The sequence below is a fragment of the Pseudochaenichthys georgianus genome, chromosome 6, assembly GCF_902827115.2.
Source record: "Pseudochaenichthys georgianus chromosome 6, fPseGeo1.2, whole genome shotgun sequence".
Lineage (NCBI taxonomy): Eukaryota > Metazoa > Chordata > Actinopteri > Perciformes > Channichthyidae > Pseudochaenichthys > Pseudochaenichthys georgianus.
Window position 1 is genome coordinate 31,963,858 of NC_047508.1, and position 13,365 is coordinate 31,977,222.

Consider the following 13,365-nt stretch of genomic DNA (forward strand, 5'->3'; position numbering starts at 1 on the left):
TAATTTGTATGTATTTAATTGTGTATTTCTCTTTATCCTGCAACTGGATGACTAACGGGTGGGCTACCTCTGTATAAGCTATGCTTTCTGCCCTCCCGCTATACTAATTTAGTTGGAATGCTGTTAACATTGCTGTTAACAGCTTTCCAACTATTGCTGTTAACAGCATTCCAACTAACTGTTATTCTACGCACAAAAAGTTTATTATTATTATTCCGCCGACTTATTTTGCTGCGCTTCTTCTCCCGCATTGAACATCGCAGAAACTCCGTTCAAACATTAAACACGTTCAGCTCGGTCGGGAATCGATGGCTATTACTTTTCTCATTCATAACTTTCATAATTCCAGAGATACATCCCATAATACATTCCATTTTTAACCATTGAAGTCAATGGAGAAATTCTTCAGACTTCAACAAATCTTCATGCGACTTCAACTGCTAACTGTTCATTCATACTTTCACTCAGAAACCTCATTCCAACTTTAAAATGTTACACATCTTTCTGCCATTATTCGTGTCAAACAACTTTTAAATCTGATTCTTACTTTTAGAGATATTAAACATTGTTCAGACCTTGTTAAAGAGGTTTTCTTCAGATCTTAACATTAACTAGAGTGCGTGATGTCACAGCTAGAGGGTAGAACATCTTGACATTTGCCTTCATATATTTTTTTAAAACTGCCATAATTCCCAAACCCTACATTGCTGAGACATAATTGTTCATGACAAACATAGGAAAGCATCTCGTAGCTTGAAAAATGACATAAAGCAAAAAATTATTAAACAAAATGCCTCTTGAGGGCATAAAGTGACAACAACTTTCAACATGCCTCCATTAAAGCCCATTGTAATTTCAGGCTGATATTTCCTCACAGCAGCAGCCGCACACCTTTAGTTAAACTGCCAAAAAGGCCACATTATTAACCCGAAAGTACACAAAAATTATTACACTTCAGATACTCAACTTCCTTGACATGCTTCACGTTTTGAAATTTCACAGATATCTGTTACGGTTCTTCCACAAAACGTTCACATGTAAGAGGTGTTTATCTCTCATTCAGAACAATGGAAACCTGTGATCTCTGGACACCTCGTTAGCTCAAATATAAACACCTGTGTAATGGAACACGATGATGTCATCACTCCAACTGACACGCTCAGAGCAGCAGACTTTAGATAGCAGTGTGCTAACAGTCCAGCCGTGAAGACATCTACGGGACAGTTTTGAGATTTCTTCAAATGTCGTTGCCTTGGCAACACAATGCTCGCCATGAAACACGGCTTTCTTATAACTTCAGTGAAAAAATACTCCAAACGGCCCAAAACTTCACAGGTTTGGTAACGATGCAGTCATGCAGCCATCAACGCATCTAAGCGTATTATGATAGGGTGTCATCAAATGCCGTTGCCATGGCGACAGACCACTCGCCATGAAACATGATGTCGCTGTAAGTCCAATCGACACGGTCCAATCGTCCCCCAATCTTCACTTGTATATCACCGGTCCATGCCTCAACAGCTCAAATCTGAGATCTCACCATATGCCGTTTCCATGGAACATGATGTCGCTATAACTCCTATGAAAATGTTCAAAAAGTGCTCAAACTTCACATGTGTGCTAACAGTCCAGCCGTTAAGACATCTACGGGACAGTTTTCTTCAAATGTCGTTGCCACGGCAACACAATGTTCGCCATGAAACACAGTTTTCTCATAACTTCAGTGAAACTGCTCCAAACGCCCCAAAACTTCACAGGTTTGGTAACGATGCAGCCATCAACGCATCTAAGCGTATTATTATTATTATTAAACTCCAAAAATTATTAAAAGCCCTTTTGAAGTTCAATAAGGTGGTAAATATTTGGCCATCTAACAATCCCCTTGTGTCTGAAATACTGAAGTGGGATTTATGAATGAACTTATTGTGTTCTGCAGCTTCTTGGCACCCTATAAAAAGAATAAGGCATTTATACTGACACATCCAGTGTAATTTAATAGATATCCAGTGACAGTAGTCTCCTTTTATTATTATGTACACACCTGTCTGAGTTTTTATTCAGAGATACGGCGCTGCGAGATGTCCTGATCAGATAACATGCTGATGTCTTGATCCTTTTGTTCTTTTAACAAATAGGTCATTACCTGATTGTAGGTGTGCACTGAATTGCCCCTTCCAGAGGTCATGTGACTCCAAACACAATGGGGGCCAGTCTTCATTAGACTTATCTAACAGGTGTTCAAAAGAAATAATTCTTTCAAAACAAAATCACACTGTTGATAAGATAAGACTGTGTATTTAGAGTGGAATCCCCTCTGCCCTCGTCTATTGGCTGCTGGGTGAGGGGTGGAGGTTGTGGCTCGTAAACTATGAAGTTAGTGTGTTATCCCGGGGGCCCATGTGTATATAAAAGGTGCAGACAGGTGTTCTCCCCTCAGAATAATCAGGTTGATGAATAATGTGGATGCTCTTCTTTCTGAGTGCCTTGTTGGGGGTCGTGGGGTCACAGGAAACGCCCTCTGCTGCAGCTCAGCAGCTCCAGACCCTTCACTGCCCGCCCTGCGAGCGCATACATTGCTCCACCCGCCGGGCGCTGAAGCTCCAGTGTAAAGGGGGCATCACGACAGGTGTGTGTGGCTGCTGCCCCGTCTGTGCCCGGGCGGAGGGGGACACTTGCGGGGGGACGTGGGACTATCTGGGCAAGTGTGACGAGGGCCTGCTGTGTGTTTACCAGGAGTCAGGAGCAGAGGACAAACCAGACACAGAGCGCAGAGGCGTCTGTAAAGCAGGTGAGATTAAAGTTTATAACCTCAATTAGTGTCATGCAGGTAATGTGATGACATTTGAATTACTGATTATTTGGAATATGCCATGGTGAGCCAAATGTTTTCATAGGTTCTAATTGAATTTATAAAAAGACACAGCATCACAACAGTCAATATGTACACACAAGATTAATAGCAATACCCAAATGTATAAATACTCAATTACAAGTAAAAGCCCTGAGTAAAATGTTACTCAAGAAAAAGTAAAGAAACATCATTAGAGGAATGTACACAAAAATTAAAACAATAAAGGTGTCAATCATGCAGTAGAATTGCTCCTGGCAGTGTTATATTTATATTTACTATAATATTGCAATATTTCTACAGATTCATTCAAATATAAGCTGCATTTTGTCACATGACTTTATTGAAACAACTAATTCTTAAGGCTGTCGACTGGATGACCCTGTTATAGAAACTAAAATAAATATTAAAAACGTAAAGAAGAAAAAAAAAAATATACATATTTGCTGCATATTTAAGTTGTTAATGGTTGAGGGAGAGATATTTCAATATGTATATACTGTTAGATGGTTCAACTTTAACCTAAGGTATCATATATATTTAAAAAAAGTCATAATATTTATTTTAAATGTTAACTATGATAGCCATGAAATAAATGTAAATAAAAACATTTTCCTCTAAAATCCAACATCAGTCACTATTGTGGTGGGAATGGCACCAAAATGGTGGATGTAGTTTATGAGGTGTGAAGCCTGATAGTGTGTCAAGGCTTCCTTTGATTCAAAGGGTTCTTCTATCAGTCAAACCATAATGACGCCTCTTATCTCCTCAGGGTGAAAAGAGTTGTCACCGTTATTGATACGATATCAGACGTAGCACAAGATAAGACTTTTTATATTTTGTTGCTGCACAGTAAAATATGTAAATATGAAAATGTATATACTAATCGGCCATGTGAGTTGCAAGTCCTAGACTTTCTTATTACGTTTTTAATGTTGTTTTGTGCAGTGATTGAATCATTGGATCCAGAGAGCTGTCACCCAGAGTGCACCAGGGAGTACTGTCAGGCGAACCGCACGAAAATCTGCTCTGCCAGGTAACAAAAAATAACCAAAGAAAGACGATTTCCCTATGATATCTTCCCCTTATGCATTGTTAACAGGAATCTAAATGTCCTGCACTGTAGGCTTGTCTCTCTGGAGAAGACAGCATGCCAGGGCTCCTGCCAACACACCTCCTGTTCAAGCTGTCTGCTCCTGAAACCCCCATCATGCACTCAGACCTGCACCCCCGCTGACTCATCCTGCCTGCGCCAGTTTGGGAAGTGTGTGCACAATCACCTGACAGCCACTCATAACACTGTATGCAACAACAACCTGCAGGTAAGAATACATCACATCAAAAAGCCTTCATTAAAAGTATGTCTGTATCATGTTGTGCACTTTACTCATTAATCAAACACTGTGTCTTTCTTGTGGTTCTTTGTAGAGTCATCCTGAGGGGCATTTTCTGTGTCTGGTCCCCAACTGTCCAAACACAGTGAAGGTGTAAAAAGAGTATTTTCATTGGTTCATGTAGCACAATGGAAAAAGGCAGCTATATATAAACTCTGTGTATAACTTCAATATTTTTTTATCAAACAATCCCATTTGTAAGCAATGTTAACTGAATAAAACCTGTGAAATGTATAAATGTATAAATCATTGAAAAATAAAATGATGTGTCCTGTCACTTGATGTATATCATTCAATTCAAATTCAATTTATTATCGGTTAGCTTGTGTGCTTATGGTTTAAACGTTATAGTATATATTCTTACATAGATTATTGTATGTAAGAAGACTGACTGTGTATTATGTACAGTGTGTATTGAGTTTGAGATTGTGTGTGTGCTCCATGTTCTTACATTGCTGCACAACACATTTCATCTAGTGGACACAAAGTTGAAGATTCATAAGATTTAAGATCTTTAGTACAAAATCAACCTGCCTTGTTAATTTCTCTTTAAACAATTATTCTACTCCGTATATTTGGACTCGATTAATAGTACAGCGCAATAGTATTATTAGATAGAGTTTTACAGCCTTTGGTACAGACCAAAATATCTCAACTTGGAAATATAAAAAAAAACTAATCACATTCAAATAAGCCTCAGCAGTACTTTGGATAAAGTGCTAATTAGCGAATTTAAGCATGCTAATTGTGCTAAGCTAAGATAATGATAAGGTCAACCAAACCTGCTTAACTTCAGCATGTTAACGTTGTGAGCATGTTAGCATGCTGATATTAGCATTTAAGTTTAGTATAAGAAGTTTGACAATCATGAACTAAGACATGTGCAATTGAATAAGTAGAAGCAATGCAGAAATATTTATATTTCAAAAGAAAGAAAAATAATCTTGTGGCAGAGTGGGGTAAGTAAATTTGAGAAACCGGCTCGAGATCGCTAGAATTTGAAAATACACAACCGGAGAAAATCTGCCACTTCCTTACAGAGCCCCTCCTCCAACACACACGAACGCGCACATGACCAATGAGGGCACGAGATAAGTTTGTGCCCCGATGGAAGGCTGACAGGCAGGTAGGTTGTACTTTTTACAGTATTACGGCTTCCACAGATGACATTTTTTTATGGATTTTTTGTCAAAGCACTTAAGATATTCATTGCTATCGGGATGTTAAGAGCATTCCATTGAATATAACAAAAAGTGTATCTCGAGCTGGTTTCTGAAACGTACCTACCCCACCTTTAAGTGGAATAATTTGGTTTCAACAATTTAAATGGAACCATGAAATCAGTCTGGCACTGTTTCCATTTTGGGAGTTTTGTCTGGGTCACAGGGGAAATTAAGTGTCTGGAGTCCCCTCTGTCATCACTGCCCCCCTGACAGATGATGGTTATTGAATAACATACAGTTTATGAGGCAGCTATAATGAAGCTTGCACAGAAAGGGAATAACATTTGGACTAACAATGGACAGTTAGGTCTTCATCCTTCAAATGTGAGCCGATCCTGAAGAGGAGAAACAGTGTGTCTGAAAGATTTTCCTACAAGAAATATATTTTTTATACCAAAACAAAGACCTGTATTTTCTGTCATCTCCGTTTAACTTTGTCAGTCAGGTGAATCGTTAAATAAATAATATGCAGCGTTATATCAGACGGAGAGGAGTGTGCAGCTACTTGTCTTTCCACCCTATTCTAAGGGGAAGCATGATGGTGCCTTTTCTTTTCAATTTCTGGCTTTGTGTTTCTTCACCTCTTACTCGTTTAATATTTAGGAGAGTGCATTTACGTAGTCACATTCTGCCTCTCTTCCTCGCTGTTCTTTTCATACCCTTGTTTCTCTGAGAAGAGAAGAAATACTATTCTAAAAAGGAGCTGACACATGGTGTCTCTTCACTTGTACACTTGAGGGGTCAGAGTTCATATGGTGAGGGATTCCATGAGCGGTATGCACCGGCCTGTGCCTTTACCTTGGACTTCTAATAGAACTGCTCGGGTCTTGATAGATTGAGTGGGGAAGTTCATGAGATCTTTCTAGAGGGTTATCAAGAATAACTTTTATCCAATGACCTTTCCCCTCTCTGTCTGTGTCTGTGTATTCTCTTGTTCCGATTAACCCAGCCAAATCTTTTTTCTTGTTTTGTATCTATATCTACGCCGGGATCCGGAGTCGAGGCTGATCCTCTTGCTGTAGTCCTGTGTCTTGGATCCTCTATCCCGAGTTCTGGATTAAGTTGTGGACTTCGGGTCGTGGCTGAACCTGTCTCTGCGGTCCTGCCTTGGGTCTCGTCATGCTGCTTCCCTGATGGCTTCCACAGGATTGTAGCTGACATCCTCGTGGATTCATCTTCTTATTACAGACACATGCATTTCCTAACACTCGGTCTATATGCTGTAAAATGTATTATCTCTTCGATTTACACACGGCATCTATTGCACGTCTGTCTGTCCTGGGAGAGGGATCCCTCCTCTGTTGCTCTCCCTGAGGTTTCTCCCATGTTCCCTTTAAACTGTGGGTTTTCTCTGGAAGTTTTTCCTTGTACGATGTGAGGGTCTAAGGACAGAGGGTGTAGTTTTTCTCATACTGATATTCTGAACAATCTGTGCTGTTGTATTTGCTGTAAAGTGTCTCTACAGTAGGCTAATTTTATTATATGTACAGCACTTTGGCTCGACCAAACATCGTTTATAAATGTGCTATATAAATAAAACTTGATTTGATTTGTCTTGTATGTGCTTTCAGTATTATATAAGCAATTATGCACAAAGGAAAAAGGTAGTCTAATTGTTAATAAGGCTGGCTTTATTAGCACAAAATATTACATGTAATGCTTAAACTTCACAAACGTTTCTCTTTGTGAAGTGTGTAAGTATTGTTAAACGAATAATTTCACTTTTTCAGTTATAAAATGGTCCTCTTACATGTTTATGGCAAACTATAAAACACCACCAACGTTCTCTTCTTTTGTATATTTTCCTCTGCAAACACATTGTGACATCAGGTATTAGTAGGACTGTCCGTCACCAAAGCAGGCCGCCTGTGTTATCAATCCCATATAGCTGTCTCTTTTTTCTTTTACTGATAAAAACATTGGATAACAAAGGACTGTCTGCATGCCAGCGGTAATAAATGTGCCCCTGTCTGAGGAAACCCATGTTAAAGTTTGAATACGACACAAAACAATAGAAAAGTACAATAGATGATTATGAAAGAGTGACCTTCAAGTATGTTTTATGTACGGGAAGCAGCTCAAACACGATTATTCTCACCATGCCTGAATAATGAGTGGTACTCATTTTAAGTCAAGCCACCATTTTGAAGATGTATTTAAAAAGGTATAATAAGGAACTTCTCTGCATCAATAAGTATAATAACAAACTAAAAATAAATGTTCTTGAGTTGTGTGTACTTACATAATCCAACAAGTTTCCAAAAGTTTTAGAATTTAGAGAAATGTGTAATTTAAATCAGGTAAAGACCAACTAAGTCAACTTTGAAACAAAATAAAATCACTCAAACCTGTGAAACTTTAATCAAAAGTATAGCTTTATTAGTGTCCAAAATCGTAACAAAATTTCAGAACATTCAGGCTATAAGCCGATATACAGTTTACCTTCTTCACTATTATAAAGATATAGAAGAATATCTGAAGATTTGATAAATGAGGCTTTAGGTGGCCTTTCTGTGATCCGTCATTATAAATACAGCATGTCAGCACAACTACAATAGCTGTCTCATATAGCTTTAATAAACCTAACCATTCTATTTAATACCTTAAAATTAGACAAATCATGAAAAATTAAAAAGGTCCCTACCCATAACTGAGCAATACAAAATTAAAAGAGAAAATGTGGACATTGTGATTGTGATGAGTCAATGCAATCAGTAAATGTGCCAATAACTCTCAGTAGGTTTACTTAAGACTTAATCAATCAAAACGAGATGTTAACGCTTGGCTCTTTGCTGTGCAATTATTTAAACAATATGTTTTTTTTGGTTAGTAAGACTAAAACCACACAGCAACATTTCTGCTCTAAGAACAATCAAACCAAACAAATTACAGATGGAAAATTGCATAACATTTTCAAAATGCAGAATGGTTTTGATTCCCCGTTTAAATTCGATTCAAACATAATGTGATCCCAACAGCTACACTGAAAAGATCATGGGAATACAGCTATTATGGTTTTGTGAACAATGGAGGGAATGATTGTAGAGAGAAAACAGTATAAAGGTGCATAAAACGTTATCTTTGCTCAGGCCTCCAGTCAGTCTGTGATCAGGAAGGCACTTCTGTCGGTTGTCTTGTCACCTGAACAGTCGGCTCCAAAAGGAAATGAAGGTGGTGGAGTTAAAGGCACCGATGAATATGAGAAGCAGGATGTAGAGACTCATCATGATGGCAAAATGGTGTCTGAGGAGCCAGGAGGTGCTGCGGGAACGCCTGGGGAGAGAAACAAAAAGGACATCCTGTTTACCTTAAAACCAAAAACGATGTATTTCTTTTATTTTGTTTACAGAAACACAAGGCAAATACTGCTCTGTTCTTTTTCAGCAATCAATTTCTCAAGTATATTCTTTTTTGTTTAGGCAATAACAAACATTGCAGAGGTTTATTTCTGCCAAACTGCTTTAAGGACAGTACCAAATAGTTATTAGCAAAGATGCATCATTCATTTTGTTTACAATCAACTTATAAATCAACATTCTAATTAAGTTATAAAATTAGTGAATTATGAACCATACTGCCAAAAATAAGAAGCATTCCCCGTTTTTCTTATTTAATAACATATTCTTTGAATGACATTTGCGTTGTGGAGTGCAGTAGAAAGACAATGTTTCTGCTCAACGGGAATGATAACAAGGAGAGCGGTTTTCGATCCTGCTTGCTAAGAGGAAATGAATATTAAGTTGAACTTTTTTCCCACTTTCCCCATTGTGTGGCAGCACTAGCAATTTCAGCATTTACATCATACACCCACAAAGGACTCTTACCTGGACAGGTGTCTCCTCTGAGAGTAAACTAGCAGGTACTTGACTCGCAGAAGCTGGTTGTTGGTGACCACAAAGTACTTCTGCGGTACGTCCCCTCCTTCGCTGTTCTTCGCTCTTGAGCGCTGGCGGTCGATGATTTCAGAATCTGAAAAGAAAAATGTGTGGGGAAATGTAATATCAAGCAATTACCGTCGGTCTCATTGGAATTCACATGTGTTTGATTCTGCGTGATACATGATTTACACACCTTTTTTCTTCACTTGGCACTTAACATCTGGGTGATCAATGACTTCACACAAAGCGACACAGCTGAGCAGCGGACCCAGCAGACTCTCTCTCCAGCCGCTGCTGTGTGGACTGTAGAGGACGGCCATGCTGAGGTCACTGGTGAGGTAGGTCCCCTCGCCAAACACCGAGTTCTGCACACAGCGGCCACAAAATAAAACAACATGCTACGACGTGTCAGGCAGCAACAACAGAATATAAACCCTCCCTTATGTCATTTGTATTATATTGCATTATAACAGTCCAAAAAGGAACAATTTTAGTATATTCCTCCATAAAAAAACAGACGATTTCTGGGCAGAGGAGAAATGAACCAGTGATGACTTCACCAACCTTGTTGAGGTGACAGTGTAGCCCATTGTGAATGATAGAGTGAAAGTTTTCCAGACGGCTCCCGTGGAATGCATAGAAGAGGTCTCTGCCCTCCCTCATCTTCTCAAACCTAGCGTTCACCTGATCACAGTACTCCAGCTCAAACAGGAAGTCAGGCACTGGCCCTGAAGTTCCTTCATTTTGTGTGAGGTCACACAGTTTGGCATACTGGAAGAGATTCAAGAAACACACTGTGAACATAAAAGCCATAACAAAGAAATGTCTGTATTTGTACTACTAGAGGTGTACCTTGTCTTTTTGCAGGGTCTTCACAGCAAAGCTCTTTGAGGAGAGGATCCAGTGTGTCAGAGCCAGATGATGATCTCCCTCTCTGGGTCGCAGTCTCACCAACTCTCTCACACCAGGCAAAGACTGCACATCTGCCAACTAGAAAAGCCCATTTTTTTGATGAACTGTGATGTTTTCATAAACATTTGTCTGAAATGAAATTTAATCCATTTTATATGATAACCATGTGCACAGAAACCAGTAAATAAATCTGTGATATACAGCATAAACTGTATATTTACCGTCACTCAAACTATTCTGAACAACTTTGGTTTTGGCATTTTTGATCAAATGTTAGAGACCTGCAGTGCTCATTCAAAATGCCCTAAAGTTGACACAGATACAGCCTTTCATTCCTGAGAGCAATAACAGCTTCCTTTTGATCAGTACGATATATGCATCACATAACAAAACTTAGGATGGCACACCTTTCACTAACCATTGTTTTTAAGTATTGCTTCACTGAAAGATCTCAGATCGTTATGACTCATATGCTTTATAAAAGAGTCCATACAGTTTTAATAGGAAATAAATATGGTTTTGTTTGACATACTTTCCTAGCAACATGCATTGTTTCTATCTAAGAAGAATCTGCAAATCCACTTAATTGTTTTGAATACGTGTCATTGTCATGTTCTTCCACTTCTTTACTGACACACTGCTGCCTCTAACAGCACATGACTGCCACCAAGTGAATGTGTATCACACCAACACTATACGCATTGGGTATAGGCGTGTGGCGTAGTGGGTTGTCTGTAGGTGTTCGGATCTTACCAGCTCCTCAAAGTCCTTATTGTCACTACTTATGTATCTCGGGGGGAACGGTCTGAGCAAAGAGTCTCTCTTGTAGTTCTGTGCAGAGGCAACAAACAGGCTGCAGCGGAGGTCTGCTGCGACGGGGTCTCTGTGCAGACAGGAGCGCACCAGCTCTCTGACGGCCTCCGAGGGGAGCGGCGGCTGCATTCCCAGCACTTCAGAGAGAGGAGATAAGACAGCACATAGGTCAGCACAGCCAAACAAGTTAGGTGTTAACAGCACAGCTCATATGGCATGGCAGCATAAGCAAGAGTTACGAGAAATAGATCAGTATTTTCATTGTTAATTTATCTTTAAACTTTTCTCAAATAATGTATTAAATCGCTCAGTATTAAATAGTGATAAATGTCAATTTAAATCACAATTTCCCCAAACTGCCAAAGATATTCAGTTACATATCGTTATAGGCAAGTTAACACAAACAAACTTCAAACAAAGAAGCATGATATATGTGTTGCAATATATGACATTGACATCACAACTTATTGATTTTCTGTCAACCAAATAATCAACTATTTGTTTCAGCCCTTTCTTTAAAAAGCCCAACATGTGCGCGGGGGGGGGGGGGGGGGGGGGGGGGGGGCATATTTGTCCTGAGGGAGGCATGTAAAGAATTGCAGTAACACGTAGCAATATTATAAGATTGTTTTACAAAATGCAAGTAAAACCGGTGCACATTATGGTGAAACAGTATGACGACTAACTGTAGAAAACAACTGTATACACTGTTATAATAATATTAATTATGACAAACTTAGTTCAATAAACCTATATTGCAGTATATATGGGTGGATATATCTATTATATATCGGTTAATGGTAATTTGATGAACATAGATAGATTTTCCAATCTTCTCTGACTTTGAAGAAAATACATTTTCTTGTAGTAAAACAACATTTTGGCATTGCACATACTGTAGCTTAGCTCGTTTCGAGGCTTTAGTGAACTGGCAAAGATAAGCTTATCTACTTATAACGGTTTAAACCCCATGTATATCACTTTTGTCAACATTTAACGTCTACTGTAACTTTTACGGTCAAAACCAACACGAAAACCGACACAAAAATTACAATGTATTATTTTCTATATAGTTGTTTTCTGAGCTGACAACTCTGCTGGAAAGAACACTAGTTCCGGTTTCAGTGCCTGTGTTGTGAATGCTCATCCCTTTACTAGCTTGGGAGATGGAAGCTAACGTTAGCTAAAATTAGCTTACCTACAACAAGTGAACATCTGCTAATTTAAACTAACTCATGATAACGCAGCATTGTCCACATTCTTTGAGATTCCAACATATCGAAAATACATTCCTGTTGAATACATACATATTTGACATGATACAAAAACTATTTTTATATCATTAAATGCCGTTACCTTCAGTGTGGCTCAACTCATAGCACTGCAGGAAGAGCTAACGTCAGCTTAAGGAAATGCTGCGTTCATGTACCTCAGAAATGTCGACCATGGACGAAATGTATTAACACAAACGTGGCAGAATGGAAATGCTTTTGTCTCCACGTCAGTAAATGAATTCAGGGGAAACGCCTACAAATACTGTTGGAAAATAAATAAAAACACAATATAAATACCATCGATACATGTGTGTCATGTGTTTTTAATATCTATATATTATTTGATTACACTACTACATAATTTTACGAGGATACCTGAAAGCAGCATTTATGACAGTGGACTGATGTGCAGAGAGTCGCTTCCACAACAGAATTAAAGATTCTGCCCCAACAGCTGCTCAGAGCCATACATAAATAAATACTAACAGATATAAATACAGTTTATAATTATTATTATTATTATTATGAAAAGCAAAAAGTCTGACATTGTGATCTCTGGAAAAAAAACACAATCATGTTAAGACTTGCTTTCATAATGTATTTTAGGCAAAATCTGTAATACAGGTTTTGATGCCATTGGGTAAATACATGCAGTATGTTTGTGTCTTTTTTATTTTTCAGTCCTTTAAAAGCTTACCTTGATACTTTCTCCTTCACAATGTTTTTGTAATAACCCTAACCCTGGATAAACCAAACTTATTCTTACATCTCAATTAACCTGCACAGACACATTTATTAAAACCTTCTAACGTGATTTGTCCAATATTTAATCGCGGATTAATTATATCCAGTCTTGAATTGGACATATCCATGCCACCATTTCTGTCAGGATAGGTAATAACTTTCTATTCTCAGTTCTTCCTAAAGACTATATGGGCCTTACATTTGTTACATTTGTATATTTGACTCTGTTTTATGTATGCAGCATATACACCATGGCCCATTTCTCGTATGTGTTAACCT

The 13,365-nt window shown here is 38.5% G+C and overlaps 2 protein-coding genes across 2 annotated transcripts; one reads left to right on the forward strand and one right to left on the reverse strand.

Moving 5' to 3' along the window:
• The first annotated feature begins 2,457 nt into the window (after nucleotides 1–2,457).
• On the forward strand, nucleotides 2,458–4,378 carry LOC139434003 (cysteine-rich motor neuron 1 protein). The gene is made up of 4 exons (XM_071203389.1): nucleotides 2,458–2,788; nucleotides 3,797–3,884; nucleotides 3,975–4,170; nucleotides 4,277–4,378. Exons 1-4 carry the CDS (start codon nucleotides 2,458–2,460, stop codon nucleotides 4,337–4,339), a joined length of 678 nt encoding a protein of 225 aa, XP_071059490.1. The 3' UTR covers nucleotides 4,340–4,378.
• Nucleotides 4,379–7,822: 3,444 nt separating this feature from the next.
• Nucleotides 7,823–12,518, reverse strand: parp16 (poly (ADP-ribose) polymerase family, member 16). Its single transcript, XM_034085922.2, has 7 exons — nucleotides 12,425–12,518; nucleotides 11,009–11,205; nucleotides 10,196–10,333; nucleotides 9,908–10,114; nucleotides 9,537–9,708; nucleotides 9,290–9,434; nucleotides 7,823–8,738 (listed from the first exon to the last, which is right to left on the reverse strand). Exons 2-7 carry the CDS (start codon nucleotides 11,195–11,197, stop codon nucleotides 8,603–8,605), a joined length of 987 nt encoding a protein of 328 aa, XP_033941813.1. The 5' UTR covers nucleotides 11,198–11,205; nucleotides 12,425–12,518; the 3' UTR covers nucleotides 7,823–8,602.
• Nucleotides 12,519–13,365: the final 847 nt, after the last annotated feature.